At 41.9% G+C, this 21,093-nt stretch overlaps 1 protein-coding gene across 5 annotated transcripts in view; it reads left to right on the forward strand.

Moving 5' to 3' along the window:
• LOC124268723 (SCO-spondin-like) overlaps positions 1-16,071 on the forward strand; it is a 28,795-nt gene extending 12,724 nt beyond the window's left edge. For 3 of the 5 annotated variants that reach the window (XM_046703727.1, XM_046703730.1, XM_046703732.1), the window contains 19 exons: positions 1,768-1,965; positions 2,610-2,807; positions 3,126-3,323; positions 4,034-4,231; positions 6,435-6,629; positions 7,134-7,325; positions 7,798-7,989; positions 8,219-8,410; positions 8,726-8,917; positions 9,149-9,532; positions 10,130-10,321; positions 10,891-11,094; positions 11,526-11,720; positions 12,012-12,197; positions 12,742-12,888; positions 13,179-13,528; positions 13,776-13,881; positions 14,306-14,397; positions 15,128-16,071. In XM_046703727.1, the coding sequence (XP_046559683.1) occupies positions 1,768-1,965; positions 2,610-2,807; positions 3,126-3,323; positions 4,034-4,231; positions 6,435-6,629; positions 7,134-7,325; positions 7,798-7,989; positions 8,219-8,410; positions 8,726-8,917; positions 9,149-9,532; positions 10,130-10,321; positions 10,891-11,094; positions 11,526-11,720; positions 12,012-12,197; positions 12,742-12,888; positions 13,179-13,528; positions 13,776-13,881; positions 14,306-14,397; positions 15,128-15,166 (3,650 nt within the window). In that variant the 3' untranslated portion in view covers positions 15,167-16,071. The remainder of the gene's footprint in view (positions 1-1,767; positions 1,966-2,609; positions 2,808-3,125; positions 3,324-4,033; positions 4,232-6,434; positions 6,630-7,133; positions 7,326-7,797; positions 7,990-8,218; positions 8,411-8,725; positions 8,918-9,148; positions 9,533-10,129; positions 10,322-10,890; positions 11,095-11,525; positions 11,721-12,011; positions 12,198-12,741; positions 12,889-13,178; positions 13,529-13,775; positions 13,882-14,305; positions 14,398-15,127) is intronic. The other 2 variants (XM_046703728.1, XM_046703729.1) reach the window with 2 other exon arrangements.
• The last annotated feature ends 5,022 nt before the right edge of the window (positions 16,072-21,093 follow it).

The following is a 21,093-nucleotide window of genomic DNA, read 5'->3' on the forward strand; positions in this document are numbered from 1 at the left end:
TGATACCTCTGCTGTCCGTTTCAGTGGCTGGTGGTGTGTCACAGTGGGGACAATGGTCGATCCCTGCCTGTACCGTCACCTGTGGAGTGTCAGCCGTCAGGACTATCACCAGAACCAGGAGTTGCACCAACCCACCGCCGAGCAATGGAGGAGCCTTCTGTACAGAATCCCTTTCCAATACAGCTTTCCGAAGCTGTGGCCTTGGAGCTTGTGCCGGTAAGTTAACATTTCTGCTTTATCACATTTTTTTATCTTTTTGCATTTCGAGTTGGTTGTCTGGCTCACCCAATGTTCATGTTCAGTCAAACACAGTTATGTGGTATATTGTTTGTCTTGGTTCTCTTTCATTTACTTTGTGTCGAACCTCTTATAAGTATCTGAGTAGATCTTTTCAACTTCGACCCAACCGCTCAACAACGGGGATAGTAGATATTCGTTTTCGTCACAAGCTGGTTCTCTGTTTCTTTAGTGGCGGTGGATGGAGGACTCTCTCAGTGGACACAGTGGAGTGTTGTGCCTTGTACCCGAACATGCGGTTCCTTCAACACACTGGCTACCCGGGTTAGGCAATGTAACAATCCCGTTCCAAGCAATGGCGGAGCTGATTGCACAGGAGCAACGTTCCAAACAGAAACTAGGTCTTGTGGACTGCCGACTTGCCCAGGTTAGTTTAATGTCGGATGTTTTTCACGCAAAATACATACATTTGCTTGCTTTACGGTGCACAGAAATAGTGTTTCAATTACGATGAAGCTGCACCTCTTCTTGACTGTAAAATATTTTAAAAAATGAAAAAGATATATCAATGTCAAAGAAAGGTGTTACTGATGTTACTACTTCAGAAATATATTCTTGGATGACAATGTTGCTGACAGTGGTATGCAGTAGGATTATCAAAACGCAGTTAAATTTTATAGGAACGCGAAAGTAGCGGATGGTTCCAGTCATTTCCACCCACAGGATATATAAAACATTTAAGAAGTACCGAAACAAGTGTAGGATGGAGACTGTATGTTGTAATGACCGACTGCCAACAATAAACCATCAGTTGTGACAGATTGTGTGTCACCATCCAGCTTTTATTATTTGTATACAAGAACAATATGACAACTGATTATTTCCTCGACGGATTGGGGTAGCCTCGTGGTTAAATCACTCACTCACTCACTCGAAGGGTGGACAAGATAGCAGTGTAGTATGGTGTTAGTGGTTCTATAAATATTCATTCTTTGAGTCAACAATGCAAGCAGAAATAATCCCAGCGTATGTTAGATACGGTAAATACATGAGAATATTTGAACGTAACGTGAAACGTAGATATCTGAAGTATATCGGACGAATGTATAGTAATATGCATCAAGACCTCTCGGAGAATGATAAATAAAGATGGCATGCGGACGAATGTATAGTAATATGCATCAAGACCTCTCAGGATAATGGCATGCGGACTTTGTACTTGTGTGTGTGTATTTTGTGCTATTATGAATTATCTCTTGCGCTAACAATAACTGATGCAACATACAACAATACTCCTTTGTTTGCTGACGTCAAAGTAGAACAGTAATTTTTAATTTAAAATATTTTATTCCCTCAGCGTCACATATGACCATCCTTTCAAGTGAAATAAGATAGATATCATACAAAACATATACCTTCTTTCTATATAACATGTTCCCCAGTGTGTTTTACGCTTTCTATGCACAGTCCTTTAACTACTGTCACACTGTATTTGTAACATTTTCACAAACCATTTTTAACTTCAAACAGTTAACGGAGGACTGACCCAGTGGACTCAATGGAGCATTCCAGCTTGTTCAGTGACGTGCGGTTCAGCTGCGTCCCGCACTGTAACTAGGACACGATCGTGTACAAATCCTGTCCCTCAGTTTGGTGGTAGTGATTGTACAGGTCAAGGGAACACGTTCGATAGCGAAGTCAGGAGCTGTGGATTCTCACAATGTCCAAGTAATAATCACAATATCATTTGCAGCGGCCCGCAAATTTCTGATAATAGGAGGGCCGTTTCATGATAATGCCATGTATTTTAGCAATAAGTCTTGATATTGACTCTAAAATAGAAACATGCATAGTCAAAAGGTGCTGGCGGTAATCCCAAAGGAAAGTTGGGCTTTCGCAAGAAAACAAACATAGAACCAAGGTTCACAGAGAACATGATGGTCGTTCCAAATATAGCACAAAGAAGTATATAATTATCATAACACACTTGTGATTTGCTTCGACTTACTCACGCATTGTGCTTCACTGTCTTTACTTGTTGCAATGTCTTCACATCTTGTGCTTACAGTCGGAGTGGGGGTGTGGGGGTGAGGGAAGCGAGTGAGGTTGCTACGCAGTGGTCCTAGCATGCGTTGCCAACGCACCCTGTCAGCTGTCAGATTGCTAATAGGGCGAAAAAGCAGGTGGCACAGGGCCGTGGATCTGTTAACAACATTTTTGTAACTTGTTTCTCAGTGTTGCGTTTGCACAAAACCTATCAATCAATGGACATATGTTCGATAACACAAATATGCAGTAATTATGCACAGTCATTTAATTGCTGTCACTCTATATTTCTAACATTTGCACAAACCATTTCTAACTTCAAACAGTTAACGGAGGATTGACCCAATGGACTCAATGGAGCGTTCCAGCTTGTTCAGTGACGTGCGGTTCAGCTGCGACCCGCACTGTAACTAGGACACGATCGTGTTCAAATCCTGTCCCTCAGTTTGGTGGTAGTGATTGTACAGGTCAAGGGAACACGTTCGATAGCGTAGTCAGGAGCTGTGGATTGACGCCGTGTCCAAGTAAATATTCTTTGCTGTTTACTAAAAACTCCCAAACCCAAAATTATAACCATTATCGTGTTTTTAGACAGGAATGCTTTGCTATTTATATGTTTCACAAGATTTGTCAGTAAATCATGTTTCATTTCAAGTAATTACATACATATTTTAAGATACAGTTCTTATTTCATTATTGTAATGATTTTTTCGTGTGTATTTAGTGACCTTCAAATGGCTTTCACAAGTGAACCCAATTTATTGTTTGTATACGTGTACACATACATTTAATATGGAAACGAGACGAATCCTGTAACATGAACCACGGATCTTCTTAAACAGCTGACGGCGGATTATCTACCTGGACACAATGGAGCGTCCCACAATGTTCTGTCACCTGTGGACAGAGTGCTACTCGTACTGTTACTCGAACCAGGAGCTGCACCAACCCTGTCCCTAGTGACGGGGGTAGTGACTGTACCGGTCTCGGAGCCACATTTCAATCAGAGCAGAGAAACTGTGGTCTTAACCCATGTCCAAGTAATGACTGCCATACATCTCAATCACAAGTTTAACGCATTGATTATTGAATCTTGTCGAACTATTACGTTCAATAGTTATTTTGTATTTCTTAACAGAATCGCACAGTAGTTCATTCAGAATTGTTTGCCTTTTTGCAAAAAAGACAACATAGAACAAAGGGTCATAGAAAAGCTGATGACCGTTCAAAATATAACACAAAGAAGTTTATGTCATAACACATTTGCTTTTGCTTAAACTGACTCACGCATTGTCCTTCACTGTCCCAATTTGTTGCAATGTCCTAACATCTTGTGCTCGCAGTCGAAGGGGGATGCTACGCAGCGGTCCTTGCAGGCGTTGCCAACGCACCCTGTCAGCTGTCAGATTGCTAATGTGGCGAAAAGGACTAATTCGTACTCTCTGAATATTGTTATGTTTACACGTGTCAGTCTGACATTATACAAAGAGTCTTTAGGAGCATAGTGGTTTTGGGCAATGTAACTGTCAGATTTGGTTATCTAATATCAATTTTGGTGCCGGTGACAAAGGCCCGTAGATCTGTTAACAATATTTTTGTAACTTGTTTCTCGGTGTCACGTATGTTCAAAACCAATCAATCAATGAAGATAAGTTTGATAACACAGATATGCAGTTATTATGCACAGTCCTTTAACTGTTGTCACTCTATAGTTTTCACATTTGCACAAACCATTTTTAACTTCAAACAGTTAACGGAGGATTGACCCAATGGACTCAATGGAGCGTTCCAGCTTGTTCAGTGACGTGCGGTTCAGCTGCGACCCGCACTGTAACTAGGACACGATCGTGTTCAAATCCTGTCCCTCAGTTTGGTGGTAGTGATTGTACAGGTCAAGGGAACCTGTTCGACAGCGAAGTCAGGAGCTGTGGATTGACGTCGTGCCCAAGTAAATAATCTCTACTGTCTCATGCATGCTTGACAGAGAATGACTACTTGCAATTATTATCGTGGTTTTAGACAAGACTGATTTGTATTGATATGATTTATGAAGAGTTAAGAAGCAAATCTCACTTCATTTCTAGTAGACCTACCTGTATATATTCTAAATTCTATTATGGTCAGGAAGATAAATTCCTACAAATGTATTCATATTCATGCAATATGCAAATTATGACGCCTCTAAGATGACCATCCGGTAACATGAACCATGGATCTTCTTAAACAGCTGACGGCGGATTATCTACCTGGACACAATGGAGCGTCCCACAATGTTCTGTCACCTGTGGACAGAGTGCTACCCGTACTGTTACTCGAACCAGGAGCTGCACCAACCCTGTCCCTAGTGACGGGGGTAGTGACTGTACCGGTCTCGGAGCCACATTTCAATCAGAGCAGAGAAACTGTGGTCTTAACCCATGTCCAAGTAATGGCTGCTATATAACTTAATCAACCGTTTAACTCATTGTTTGCTGAATCTTTTTAACTTTTACATTGACTAATTATTTTGTATTTGGTGACATCATATGAATTCTATGAATACGAAGAAGAAAGAGAAGTTGATGATCATTCCAAATGCAGAATAAATTAGCTTATGGAATAACACTCTAATGGCTTGCTTTGACTAACACATTGTCTTTCACTGTTTTGTTGCATTGTTCTTACACCCTTTGCTCACAGTCGGTAGTGGCCTCACGCCACGGTCCTTGTACACGTTGTCACATGTCTGAGGAGCTGGTGCCTGGCACGTGCCCACACCTGTCCTTAAGCTCGTGCAAGTGACTGTACAGAAGGATTGTCAGAAGCAAACTGTAGGACTTGGACGTTTTATCCATGTCGAAGTAACAAATAAAGCATGACTACTGGACGTGTAGACGTAGTTCAAACACCTTCTTTACTTAGACGTGCGTAGACGTTGAATTGCATGCTCAATCAACTCTTTTTAAACCGACAGATGCCGCCATTATGGAAATCTGCTGTGCATGGAACTAATTCTTCTGTAGTTCCTTTCAGTGATGCGTTCATATGCTGTTTGCATTTGATACTTATGTGACCAATTTTGTTTTAGTTAGAACTGATGTTCGCATGTATATTATTATGCATTACAATTTGTTAGCATGCGCTAATGTTTTACATGAGTAGAATGTTTTCAGGTAGTGCCATTACAGTTAACTCTGTCAGTGCGTAATCGAAACTAAAGCATAATCTGCTCTTCATTGCTTGTAGAGTATACTAGCATGGCATGTAGCCTTAGGTTTAGCTATAGAAATATTGATAGATAGTTTAAGAAAAAAATGCAATTGGTAATTTATCAAGGGAATATTTACTTAATAAGTCGGGATATTTCCCGTTGATTCCGTTCACGAAAACATCAAGACAAATAATAAGCAAATGCCAATCATTATAACCCACTGTAACCACCCCAGAAAACAACAGTACCAAAATTCCCCGTTATGTAATGTTTTTAGGAACTAAGATGAAGCGAAGAGTCATTTTTAGCAACATGTATCAACAGTGGTAATTAACATGGCATCTCCAGATAATGGCAAACCTTGATGGGCTTGTTTCGCTTGTTGGTCACTTCAGGCTGATTTGACACTGGTGTAATGCAGGTAATTTATGGTGAACCAAACTGTGGGAGATTTGGGAGCTCAGATCCCGTTTGTTAGAGACGGGAGCAACAAGAACACATAGGTCATACCAATCATCTCTCATTGTTTCAGTTGATGGTGGAGTGACACAATGGACACAGTGGAACGACCCCGCCTGTTCCGTCACTTGTGGAATCTTTGCATCTAAAACAGTGACGCGCACGCGAAGTTGTACAAGTCCTACTCCACAGTTTGGAGGAAGAGCCTGTACAGAGACTCTTTTTTTGAAAACACCGTTCGAAATTGTAATCTTGCAGCATGCGCAGGTAAGGGTCTTGTTACGAAAGTGTGCCAGTGCGTGCGTGTTCTTGCAACCGGAGTTGCAGGATGGAATTTGGGGATTGTTTTGGGAAACAATGCCCAGGTGAACACCAAAGATGTACACTATTTTGTCAATACATATTTCTCTGACACTCACTCATATTTGACAGTAAAATATCGTGACATAGTAAAAAGAGAAAAATATACTACAAACTACAAATATGGTGTCTTCTTCTGCAGTGAACGGTGGTATATCTCAGTGGACTGAGTGGGTGGTTCCTCAGTGCCTTTTGACGTGTGGAACCAGCTTGTCTGTAACTGCTACCAGACAACGATTCTGCAACAGCCCCCCTCCTCCAAGTAATGGCGGCTTGAACTGCACGGAGTCCCGTGTCAACTCCCAAGCACGAGGCTGCGGTCTTTCGCCTTGTCCAGGTATAAGTCATGAATTATCCCTGTAAAGGTTAAACTGGTCTTTAGCGATTCACACGGCTACCAGGATAGGGTGGTCAGACACGCTGATTTAGCTGATTCATATCAACGTCGTATCCTACGTTCTCGATGTCAGTAACAGGATCTTATGGACCCAATTGGACCCTTACCAGAAAAGCGTCAAATAGCTGGAAATCGGTTTTACATAACAAACAAACAATCAGAATATACGAAGGATGACCGAACGTATTTAACAGTCCTGAAAACAACATATAAACATGTATATATATGCATACATCATACACACATATGCTATGTTTATATGTAAATACAGAAATGTAAGAAATATTGTTTGTGAAAGTGTGTCCCTACTACTGCTCCTACTCAATAGGATTGTCAAGCAAATCAAGCCAGTGAGTTTCCTTGCCACACATTCTTTGGGACATTTGAATGACCACAATTCCCTCTTTTCACTTGCATTTTTAATCAGTAGGCTTTATGTTACAGTTAATGGTGGAGTGAGCCAATGGACAACGTGGATAGAGTCAGGTTGCGGCGCCACATGCGGTGTCAGCATTTTCAGGACAGCCAGAAGACAAAGATTTTGCAACAATCCGTTCCCTGCGTTTGGGGGTAGAAATTGTTCGGAGAGTCTCTCCCAGACTGAAACCCGAAACTGTGGCTTCAGCCCATGTCCCAGTATGTATACGATGTGTCCTTCTAGATTGTGTAACCTTCCAGGTTGGAGTTGGTCTTCAGTAACCCATGCTTGTAAGAGGCAACTAACGGGATCGGGTGGTCAGGCTCGCTGACTTGGTTGACACATGACATCGTATCCCAATTGCGTAGATCGATGCTCATGCTGTTGATCACTGGATTGTTTGGTCCAGACTCGATTATTTACAGACCGCCGCCATATTGCTGGAATATTGCTGAGTTCGGGGTTAACCACCAACCAACCAACCTTATATATGCCAACATTTTGTTTAGTCATAACATTGGAAAGAGTTCTCCATTTTGGGGGGTAAACATTGACCTTGAAATACGATAAAGCTAAATTTAGAAATGATGTTTGATATGTCATTAAAACATTAGCATAAACATTCTTTGTAAAGGATAATTATTTTTGCTCTCTGACAACAAAAGGATTCATACATTGATTCTGTTACAGTTGATGGTGGCGTCAGTCAATGGACCCAGTGGTCCATTCCGTCATGTGGTGTAACGTGCGGGTCCACGCTTACGAGGACCGTCAACAGGGTGCGATTCTGTAACAGCCCATTCCCACAATTCGGCGGCAGGAATTGTAGCCAAATTCTTGTTGACTCACAAATCAGAAATTGCGGCCTTCCAACTTGTGCAGGTAATGACATTAGTCATGGATAAAATATCCTTTTATTGTGTGGTTATATAAGGTCATTTGCAAGACATATTATTTATACCCATTTATATATCTGTTAATCAGTGTCATCATTAATGTGAGATTGGCCGGAAATGTCAAATTCGACATTTACGCAAACATTTTTAGACACTACTTTGTTTATTTACAAGCATATAGTTATCGTTCATGCGATCAAAATTTGCATTTTTAGTCGATGGCGGTTTCAACCAGTGGAGTCAGTGGAGCCTTGGGGCATGTCCGGCTACTTGTGGATCAGGATTCACCCGGAGTGCCACCCGATTCCGAGTCTGCAACAGCCCGACGCCAAGCGATGGAGGCAGAAACTGTACCGGAGAATTTCAAGAGTCAACGCGTCGCAACTGTTTCCTCACACCGTGTCCGAGTATGTCCTGTTTAATTTCCTGGTTTTAAAACGAAAAAATGTTTCTTAATATATTCCAGAGGGAATTTATGGCTAACCAAAGTTATTTTAGTGTAACGATATTAACCTTGATATTTGATAACTACAATACCTGATAAGAAATGATGATTCTATGTACAGTCAACTACGTTTCTAAAGAACTCCGATATAACGACCTGTTTGTGGTTCACTTGTAACATATTTTAGTCGTATAAAAACTGCAGGTGTAACGAATATAGTCTAGTCATTGTCTACTGTACTGTTACAACAGCTTTTGACAATACTTTCTGATTGTAGTTGATGGAGGTCTCACCCTTTGGACACAGTGGTCACAACCCACTTGTCCATTTACGTGCGGTACGGGTATTGTCCGAACTGCCGTCCGAACAAGAAGTTGCACAAACCCCATACCACAGAATGGCGGTCGAAACTGCACAGGAAGCCGGTTTGAGTCAGAATCAAGATCATGCAATCTTCCTTCCTGTCCAGGTGAGTGTACATTACACATCATGGCCCCATATATTATAGAAAGTCAACTCCAGACAATAACCAGTCTCCCGTATCCGCCGAAAATATTATCTTCGACAAATATTTGAAGAGAATACATGAATAGATCACATCTGCATTGCTACATTTGAAAACTGGACACAATTAAAGATACTGTTCTTTGGCCATGCCACTTGACTTGAACTCAAGTGAAATAAATTTCTTTATGTGCAGTTGATGGTGCCGTCACACCCTGGACTGAATGGGCGGGACCAAGCTGTGTGCTGACTTGTGGAACCTCGGCTTCACGTACGGTGACCAGGTCAAGGACATGCACCAACCCACCTCCGACCAGCGGTGGCCAAAGATGTTCAGAGGTGCTGTTCCAGAGCACAAGCCGCAGTTGTGGTTTTCCCGAGTGTCCAGTTGACGGTGGCTTGTCTCAATGGACTCAGTGGAGCGACCCACCCTGTTCCGTTACCTGCGGTCCCTCAGCCACCAAAGTTGTCAGTCGTAACCGTCTGTGCAACAGCCCCGCCCCTGCACACGGAGGACGCCCTTGTTCAGGACTTCTAGCCGAGAGTGAATCTAGAACATGCGGTCTTGGGAATTGTCCTGGTATGTAGAAAAACAGATCTGAATTCTCACTCTTTTAACGGGTTCAAGTTGTTCCGATGTGGATGATATTACCACCGATATTACAAACGCAAAACTCTTTGTGGTGGCTGACAACGTTGTTGCTTCACAACGACAGTAATCAGAGTAGACCATTCGATCCACATATGGTGATCTCAAGTGGAGACACTTTCATAACATACAGGTATACCGAATGACATATCCATAAAGTGCGTTGTTATCATCCCTTCTAACGCTATTTGTTGTGATTGATTTGATGGAATTCCTACACCAACAGTCACAACCCGTAAAGATCCGGGTTGGAATTGATCTTCAGCAACCCATGCTTGTCGTCAGTGGTGATTGATGGGATCGTATGGTGAGGCTGGCTGTATTCCATCGTATCCCAATTGCGTAGACCGATGCTTATGATGCCGATCACTAGATCGTTTGGTCCAGACTTGGTTATTTGCAGCCTGCCGTCATTCAGCTGGAATATTGCTGAGTACGGCGTTCAACAACAAACAAATAAGCAAAACAACAACAGTGTGTAAAGAGACATGGTGGTTCAGATTCATCATTGTTTTTCTTTGATTACAGTCGCGGGTGGCTTGACACAGTGGACACAGTGGTCGGACCCCGACTGCCCTATCACATGCGGTTCAGCTGCAAGGAAGACAGTCTCCAGAACCAGAACCTGCACCAACCCACGACCCCAGTTCGGTGGCCGAGAGTGTCCGGAGCCACTCGCTGAGACATCAAGTCGACTCTGTGGAAACACTGACTGTCCTGGTGGGTTTGCAGATTTCCCCGTAAAATAGTCATGATACAAGACTCATCTGAACATTCATGTTTGTATACATAATACCATAAATATAAGCCCCATTCCACATCCACATCTGCCAGATCACAGTCTGTTGTACGATTTCGAGTATGTATATATATTGTTCCCTGATACTCCAGTTTTCTTTGTAGTGCCTCATGTATGTATATATATCCCCCTGATACTCCCTACAATTCACCTGATGAAGGAGCAAGCATACACTCATTCACAAAAAAGAAATTGACATCCATGAATCATGCTTTTCTAACAATTATATTAAACATATATTACACGAACAAATACGGAATTGGATATTTAATTATTCAGACCTTGCATACACGAAACGAACATCCTGATTTGAAATCTATGTGAGTGATTTCACGGGTCGACACATCATAAAGTTAATTCATGAAAGAACATATTGTCACATTTGTAAATTTGGGCCAAATCTCAGTCCCTGCTTATGAGGGAAATATGTTTAAAACTAAAACAGCTGTTTTTTGTGTGATGTTTCATAACATGGCCTTCTTTCATTCAGTTGATGGCGGTCTCACTCAGTGGAGTCAATGGACAGATCCTGCTTGTCCCGTTACCTGTGGAACCGCCGCCACCAAGCGAGTACAGCGATCCCGAACATGCTCCAATCCAGCACCCCAAAACAACGGAAAGCCATGCGACGGTAACGTCACTGAAGAAAGCATCAAACCGTGCAACCTCGCGGCGTGTCCTGTTGTTGTCCTAGGTGAGCTGTTTGGACTTTTAATATAAAACTTTCAAATAAATCTATACATCCACTGATAGTACCTTCCATAACCTATACCGGTTTACGGGGATGTGGGGTAGCCTAGTGGTTAAATCCCAAGATCAGGGTTCGATTCCCTACATGGGTACAAAGTGTGAAATAATTTATGGTATCCCCCGCCGCGATATTTCTGGAATATTGCTAAAAGCGGCGTAAAACTAAAACTCACTCACTATCTCATACAGGCATACAGGAACCTTCTGTTCTTGCAACAAAAGAAAGTGGTAATTCAACTATGCAAAAGTATACGCACAACGATATATTCTTTACTAAATTGACTATAAATTTTACTATAAATTGATATGTATATAATGTATGTACATTTTCTTATATGTACCTGTATAACCATATCAATATTGTATTGGTTTTAGGTTTGTGTCGCACCGCTCAGCAGATAAACGGCGTCGGTTACCGTTACCACCCCACAGACTGCGACAAGTACCTCCAATGCTACTACAACCCTAACGGCTCTGTGATTGGTGTATATCGAGCATGTCCGTTTGGCTACTACTGGGACCAGAGAACACTCAGATGTGACTACCCCTGGAGAGTGAGATGTCCACTGGGTCAGTAGATAAGGATCATCGCTCAACCGCCTTTGAACTAACTTTGACCAGTATATTGATAACGCCTTAACAAGTGCAATACGAATGAAATCATACGTCCCACCAACAACTCCAAACATAACTGTTATTGTTTTTTCTGATACTGATGTTTACTATACGATCTGAAAGCAAACAGGTGTTGCAGAATTCTAAATTCCTGTTTTCTGAACAAGTGCTATCACCACAACTCGAGATTTCTAAACTATATTTTCCACCTTGGTTTAACACTTAATAAACTCATCTGTGTTCCAGAGAAGTGTAACGGATCCTGTGTCGCCAACTATAACATGGAAGGAAGTTGCCGCGCCCACTGGGTCTGCGAGAAGGGTCTGTCCAGGGGCGAGTGTTGTCCAATGGGATTCAGATATGTCGTGGGACAGGGCTGCCGACCAGACTTCTATTGTAGAGATCTCTGCCCAACACCATGTGCAAGCAGAGGTAGGCCCAATACATTTATTTATGTACCTATACCCATACAGCTCTAAAACGGAATACCATCCTCTGTAGTGAGTGGGTTTAGTTTTACGCCGCACTCAGCAATATTCAAGCTATATGGCGGCGATCTGTAAATAATCGAGTCTGGGCCACACAATCCAGTGATCAACATAATGAACATCGATCTACGCAATTGGGATACGATGACATGTGTGAGCCAGGTCAGCGAGCCTGACCACCCGATGCCGTTAGTCTCTTACGACGAGCATAATGCAGTTTATTAATATTGGCTGTCGTAAAAATGAGTATATCTTTTAGTGTGTTAATGTTTTGTGGGTTATTTTCCATCGTGATGTACAGCCATGATGCCACTCACTCCTCTATTGCAATGTGAGTCGGTTATGGTATTATGATGATGATGATTATAATAATGGACATGTCGGTTAACGTGTCATAGTAGTTTTGAAATTATAACTGGATACTATGAACATACAGGTGTCCATGTGCCCAGAGTAGCACTTCACAATCTATACCGTCTTTTTTCCAGACGTATGCGACAAGAGACCCGACTGGGGAAGCAACCCCATGTCCTACAACATCTCTGTAGGCCTCCTGGGCTGGATGAGGACATCGTGTGTACAAGGAACGTACTTTGATCTCATGGACTGCGGCTGTGGTATCCCAATGAATGCATGTAAGTACCTCCCGTGTCATGGACGGATCCAGGAATTTTGAAAGGAGGGGGTTCGAACCCCCTGAACCCCCCCTGTGGATCCGCCACTGCGTGTAAATTTCTACATTGTTGTCTAGCTCATTTCAAGATATCACAAATCCTAAATACACTAACTTCATACGTTTATGGGTTTTAGAAGAGTGTTGTTAACTATCAGTGGTCATTGCAAATGGATTTTATATCCGAAAATTGAAAGTTCAAATTTATAACGTCACATGAATACATTATCTATATTTGTCTCCCATGTTTAGCTTGCACCCCCGACTACACCCTCGACTTCAACAACGCCAACGCATTGACAACGGCCCGGGCATCATGGTTGAGTGCACAAGACGTGAGAATATTGGACGGCTATGCAATGTTCAATGGCATCGGACACATGTTCTTCAACATCTCCCAGAAGGCTCCTGCCGTCGACTGCCCGTTGATTGTCCGCTTCCGGTTCAGTGAAAGTCAGGCCATCATTGGACGTCGTATCCTAGTGTCCACGAGCGATTGCTACAAGAGCAACACCCTGGTCATCGCCATTGACCAGAACTCAGTCATCTTTGAGCTGACGTCTGTCTATGGTCAACTGATCAACATGCCCGTGTCTCTCGCTGTGAGTGTGTGTCTGTGTCTCTGACAATGAAAAGACAGTAACTAGCTGAATCAAATACATAGATAAAAACGTGTATAAATAAAAACAAAGCATACCTCTCATTTTTTCTTTAAACTCGACATTGCAGGAGATTTAAAAAACTTCTTAACTCTTAAACCAAACTAAGACAGTGCTCGAACTGCATTGTAGGAATCCCAATTCACTCTATGGTTGATCCATGTGATTTACGTTTTACCTTTCATTGCAGGGTTTCAGTACCTTTGAGTGGAAGACCGTCACCATGGTGTATGACGGCAAGATGATAACTGGAGTTGTCGAGTCAGCAAACCTGAAATATATGCAGCAACAATTTGGTAAGTGCAATAACAGAACCACGTGTCTAGTTCCCTTTGCCCTTTGTGTTGTTTTGGGTCACATGAATTGCTGACCTTCACTCTTGACGTAATGTCCCAGACGTCATTTTGAGAGGTGTACAATTTGAGCTCTCTCCTCAATATAAATATCATTTTAATCTTTAATGACCGATTAAAATCCGCGTTTACTGTTAGGTATGAGCTGAAGCGTTGGTTGCGTCACCATACTCTGAGGACGCCTGTTTACACATGACAATCTGAAAACCAAGATGACCTTCGATAACAACCCTTTAAATCTTTAATCGTTTTTCATGTGCCATTGTTATCACAAAAACAAAAACCTACATGTTATCCAGTTGGAACAATATGTCTAATTCTGTGTGGGTCGGTTCTTTGAATGACGCAGTTTTTATTGTTTCAACAGCCCCAGAGACAAGCATTATGCAGTGTGGAATGAGATTCGCCTCCGACGGCAGCATGAGCACAGCAGAGAGATTTGTTGGAAATCTAGACTCGGTAAGTAATTACCCAATAATAATAATGATAATAATGTGTCCATTTGTGTAGCGCCAAACTGCACACTAGGTATGCTCATAGCGCCAACAAACTCACTTGCCTAAGGTGAGACCACATGTATCACATGTGCTTCGTTGTGGGGCAAGACTGAAGTCCTAGAAACTCTCAGGAGTCAAGCTGCCAAACACGATCACCCATCCTACATGGATATATACACTGACAATGAAGTGCTACGAAGAGCGAATTAAGGCGTCGAATGCACGTGATGTAGTCATGTATACGTAATATTTCATTCATATTGGTCTTGATACCCAGTACAATTGACAGTATTATTGAATTGACAAAACCATGATGTTGTCATCCGTGTTCTTTGGGATTAGCTTACAAAAATTCAGAATAATCTCTGAAAAATATCCTTTTCAGATAAAATAATATATATTTGATGAATATAACTATGTATGGCAATTAACATTTGAACATTTCATTTCACCTGACGAAGGGGCAAGTAAAAGCCCAGAAACGTTGTGTATATAATAAAGTTGACATCCATAATATTTTATCTTATAACATTTGAACTGGTATTGAAGATATTCCACCGACAAAGAATATTCACCTATATAGTTAAATATGTTTTAGGAGGAAGGGGTGATACTTTCATAAAAATGTATGGAGGTATTTGGGGACAATATGTTCATGTTCAACGAATTACAAATGAATATTTTTGTTTCAGATATCGGTGTACCGCTGTAATCCAGGGAACCTTTATTAGACCTAAGGACGTAGACGAGCAATCAACATTCATTCCCATCCTAGAGTCAGCATTGTCTTTAAAAATAAGACGATGACGTAAAACGTTTACCATTTCATTTGCTCAAACTGTATATTTTCAAGAAATATTTGTACATTTTAATTATGCATGAGAAGGATTCTTTATCATGATAAGATGGGATCAGTAGATATCATCAATGTACATTTGTAAAGCATTGCGTGTCAATACGCACTACGACTTGTGTAAGATACTTCTCTGGACAAATCAATCAATCAATCAATAATTGTGAAATGAGTAGTTGTAGATACAAACTTGCGTCTGAAAAAATACTCTTTCCCGTTAAGGAGGTTGTACATACTCGAAGCAAATGTTTATAATTGCGTATCATGCTCAAAATGCCCTGTGTGTAGTCCTTAGAGAAAACTCGCATGTTTAATGCAATTTTTTAATCAGATCATTCACGCGTACAAGCCTACAATTATTGGGGAAGTTAAGATATTTAGTGGTGATTTCATGTTCCCTTAGTAGCCCTTTCGTTTTTTTCGAGATTGGAGGCAAGCGTTCATTTGTTATTGTTCATTGCAAATGTACATCAAATTGTCATCGTATTGATGAAATGCCTGTGAATGATTTGACCTAAAATACAAATGTATTAATGTAACATTGCGGTTTTAATAATGTTTTGCATACATTACTAATGAGACGCACATGTAATCAAAATATACATTATTTACAAAATGTTATGTTATAATCATAATGTTCCATAGATTTTATTTTGCATACAAATTTGATAGACGTGTTATACCATCCAAAACTCGTTGTGCATGATCGTTGTCATTTTGTATGTTTGTATGTATCCATACGCAAAGAAACAAAATAAATATATTTTTTCACTGTTTTAATAATTCTTTGTTGAGGTAATTATTTCATGGCAGCTGACTAAAAGCAATTAGCTCGTGAGTTTGCATGTTCAAATTCTGGGTTCAATCCACAGTTATAGTGTTTCATTTTAATATGTTCAGTAGGTGTTGGAGTTTTGTTCAGGAATGGTTACCGTTGTACCAGCCTACCATGTAACACACACACACACACACACGGTTTGGTCTCAGCCAGCTCAAAACTAGATTGTGCAACAGAGTGTGCCTTAACATGCTTGGAATCTCTAAAGGGGGAGGCCGCCTCCGTGGTGTAGTGGTTAGAGCGTCCGCCCGGAGATCGGAAGGTCGCGTCATACCAAAAAACGTTAAAATATGGTACTTGTTGGTCCCTGCCTGGCGCTCGGCATTAATGGGTACAACAAGGACTGGTCGGCTCGGAGTCAGTATAATGTGTCTGAGTGGGGTATTCATGCTTCAATGCGGTATGGTATCTCAGTGGGCTAGCACTATAAAACCAGCTTCAGTCTGGGCTAGTACAAGCAGCCGCACATACACATACACACACGTCGTCATATGAGCGAAACATTCTCAAGTACGACGTTAAACCCAATTTCACCTCACCTCTAAAGGGGGATTAGTTATAGTCTGTATCAAAGATGTGTACCGCTGGGCTTCGAGCTATGGCCTGTGACTATAGTCTTTTATTGAAGAAATAATTTAAGGTGGAAATGAATTCACTGTATAACTATTTACTTGTAACATATGTAATACCAGCAAATAGCATTCACTGACTATTTTTTCATGTTTCAAGAAACATACAAATATCATTTTCCAACATATTTCAAGGGACAAGTTAGCTATATTAAAATAAATAACACTGTTTTATGCTCAACATTTCGATCCACATTTCTTGATCAAAATGGGCAAGATATTATTAACATTTGTAACAACTCATTTTTCATTTAGCATTTTAGAACACATACACACCTGAGACTGTTTTCCCATTAACATATTCCAGTGGACAATTTAGCTGCATTTACAGTGGTGAACTAATATACGACCACAATTATAGATGTTGGAAATACGATAGATAGATAGATAGATAGATAGATCGTCTTCATTTCCTCCAAAATTGAAGATACATATGCATGATTTAGCAGATATTACATTTTACAAGGTACAAGTGTATGAAAGTTATACAATACAAAAACATTTAGTGTATATATAGGGGGATGTGAATCTAGTAACATGTGATGAAAAACCGTTTCCATTCATGAACAGCTGTACTCGCGATTTTCATACATTGAATCCATAGAGCAGTATCAAGATCTCTAATGTTGTCATTTGGCACTCCTCCAAGTAGAAAACTAATCAGTGCATCATCATCATCATTCCAAACACTTACAAAGGTTGTAACATCCAATAGATCAATGAGGGAGCTAAGTAGTCGCTCTCTGTTACATTCCGTTTGTGGACAAAAGAGAAATACATGTTTTACAATGTCATAAGCATATGTGCCACATAAGAATTCCATAGATTGTATAGCGAATTCCGACACGGATAAGGTAGGATATGTCATAGAAATAATCTGAATTATTTTTTCTGAACACATTTTTCATTTTTCATTTTAGAACACATACACATCTGAGACTCTTTTTCCATTAACATATTCCAGTGGCCAATTTAACTGCATTTGCAGTGGTGAACTAATATACGACCACAATTATAGATGTTGGAAAGAAGTTTATCTGAACACTGACGTTTGCCATGTTGACATGGTAACTTAAGATGCCAGTCTTTTTCATGGCCCCATTGACTGCTTGTAATAACAGTCGTCTAATAACTTGAGTAATTGTTCCCAAATTCACCAAGCTCATTGATTTGAATCAAATCATTCAGTCTTATAAATTGAGTTAAAATTCATGTTCGCGACACTCATTAAACACAGTTCAGTCATCAGGTGACTACAGTTCACGAAGGTATAGTTTGAGCTGGGGCACTTTCAGCTGCATCCTAAATTGGGAAGACATTTCTTCAGCAACAGACTATAATCCCCCAGCACTGATCAATTAATCCCCTCACCTCACCCCACCCCGATATTATGTGTAACTGAGAACACTCAACCCCTCAAAACACACACACACACGCACGCGAGCGCAGCTCTAGATACTACTACATTCACACTGTGATACTGTAGAGGTAGCCAGTAGACTGACGGCGGTTGTGATACTGTAGAGGTAGCCAGTAGACTGACGGCGGTTGTGATAGTAGACTGACGGCGACTGACGGCGGTTGTGATACTGTAGATGTAGCCAGTAGACTGACGGCAGTTATGATACTGTAGATGTAACCAATAGACTGACGGCAGTTGTGATACTGTAGATATAACCAGTAGACTGACGGCGGTTGTGATACTGTAGATGTAGCCAGTAGACTGACGGCGGTTGTGATACTGTAGATGTAGCCAGTAGGCTGAGGGCGGTTGTGATACTGTAGATGTAGCCAGTAGACTGACGGCGGTTGTGATACTGTAGATGTAGCCAGTAGACTGACGGCGGTTGTGATACTGTAGATGTAGCCAGTAGGCTGACGGCGGTTGTGATACTGTAGATGTAGCCAGTAGACTGACGGCGGTTGTGATACTGTAGATGTAGCCAGTAGGCTGACGGCGGTTGTGATACTGTAGATGTAGCCAGTAGACTGACGGCGGTTGTGATACTGTAGATGTAGCCAGTAGACTGACGGCGGTTGTGACTGTAGATGGCCAGTAGACTGACGGCGGTTGTGATACTGTAGATGTAGCCAGTAGACTGACGGCGGTTGTGATACTGTAGATGTAGCCAGTAGGCTGACGGCGGTTGTGATACTGTAGATGTAGCCAGTAGACTGACGGCGGTTGTGATACTGTAGATGTAGCCAGTAGACTGACGGCGGTTGTGATACTGTAGATGTAGCCAGTAGACTGACGGCGGTTGTGATAATTGTACTGTAGATGTAGCCAGTAGACTGACGGCGGTTGTGATACTGTAGATGTAGCCAGTAGACTGATGGCGGTTGTGATACTGTAGATGTAGCCAGTAGACTGACGGCGGTTGTGATACTGTAGATGTAGCCAGTAGACTGACGGCGGTTGTGATACTGTAGATGTAGCCAGTAGACTGACGGCGGTTGTGATACTGTAGATGTAGCCAGTAGGCTGACGGCGGTTGTGATACTGTAGATGTAGCCAGTAGACTGACGGCGGTACTGTAGATGATACTGTAGATGTAGCCAGTAGACTGACGGCGGTTGTGATACTGTAGATGTAGCCAGATGTAGACTGACGGCGGCGGTTGTGATACTGTAGATGTAGCCAGTAGATACTGTAGATGTAGCCAGTAGACTGACGGCGGTGATACTGCGGTTGTGATACTGTAGATGTAGCCAGTAGGCTGACGGCGGTTGTGATACTGTAGATGTAGCCAGTAGACTGACGGCGGTTGTGATACTGTAGATGATGTAGCCAGTAGACTGACGGCGGTTGTGATACTGTAGATGTAGCCAGTAGACTGACGGCGGTTGTGATACTGTAGATGTAGCCAGTAGACGGTTGTGATACTGTAGATGTAGCCAGTAGACTGACGGCGGATTGCGACTCAGATACTGTAGATGTAGCCAGTAGACTGACGGCGGTTGTGATACTGTAGATGTAGCCAGTAGACTGACGGCGGTTGTGATACTGTAGATGTAGCCAGTAGGCTGACGGCGGCGGTTGTGATACTGTAGATGTAGCCAGTAGACTGACGGCGGTTGTGATACTGATATACTGTAGATGTAGCCAGTAGACTGACGGCGGTTGTGATACTGTAGATGTAGCCAGTAGACTGATGGCGGCGGTTGTGATACTGTAGATGTAGTATGTAGTAGCCAGTAGGCTGACGGCGGTTGTGATACTGTAGATGTAGCCAGTAGGCTGAGGGCGGTTGTGATACTGTAGATGTAGCCAGTAGACTGACGGCGGTTGTGATACTGTAGATGTAGCCAGTAGACTGACGGCGGTTGTGATACTGTAGATGTAGCCAGTAGACTGACGGCGGTTGTGATACTGTAGATGTAGCCAGTAGACTGACGGCGGTTGTGATACTGTAGATGTAGCCAGTAGACTGACGGCGGTTGTGATACTGTAGATGTAGCCAGTAGGCTGATGGCGGTTGGGATACTGTAGATGTAGCCAGTAGACTGATGGCGTTTGTGATACTGTAGATGTAGCCAGTACACTGACGGCGGTTGTGATACTGTAGATGTAGCCAGTAGGCTGACGGCGGTTGTGATACTGTAGATGTAGACAGTAGACTGACGGCGGTTGTGATACTGTAGATGTAGACAGTAGACTGATGGCGGTTTTGATACTGTATATGTAGCCAGTAGGCTGACGGCGGTTGGGATACTGTAGATGTAGCCAGTAGACTGACGGCGGTTGTGATAGTGTGGATGTAGCCAGTAGACTGACGGCGGTTGTGATACTGTAGATGTAGCCAGTAGACTGACGGCGGTTGTGATACTGTATATGTAGCCAGTAGACTGACGGCGGTTGTGATACTGTAGATGTAGCCAGTAGACTGACGGCGTTTGTGATACTGTAGATGTAGCCAGTAGACTGGTGGCGGTTCAAGATCAAGATCAAGATGGTTTATTGTACATAAGGCCTCTGGCCCGTATACATAGTATTGTAATGACAGGCAAGGTATGGACATTGCAAACAGTGGAAAGCATCATAACATTGTTAGATTAGTTGACAGGAGAAATTAAACTCTTCCTTAAAGACAGCGAATGTGTTAAAAACAGGGCTAATTTTACATCGACATATTCGTCTTTTGATGATAAAATTCTTATAAGTGTTTCCCTTGTAGGGTGACCCAGATATTTTTGTGGAATGTACTTCTTTTTTAAATCGGCATAAGCGTCACATATAAATAACAGATGATATTCGTCTTCGATATCCGCCATACAGACAGGGCAAAATCTGAGATGTTTGGCGAGTGACTTGTTACGGCCAGTATTGATCATTAT

The sequence above is a fragment of the Haliotis rubra genome, unplaced genomic scaffold, assembly GCF_003918875.1.
Source record: "Haliotis rubra isolate DU_JTF1 unplaced genomic scaffold, ASM391887v1 Scf14, whole genome shotgun sequence".
Classification (NCBI taxonomy): Eukaryota; Metazoa; Mollusca; class Gastropoda; order Lepetellida; family Haliotidae; genus Haliotis; species Haliotis rubra.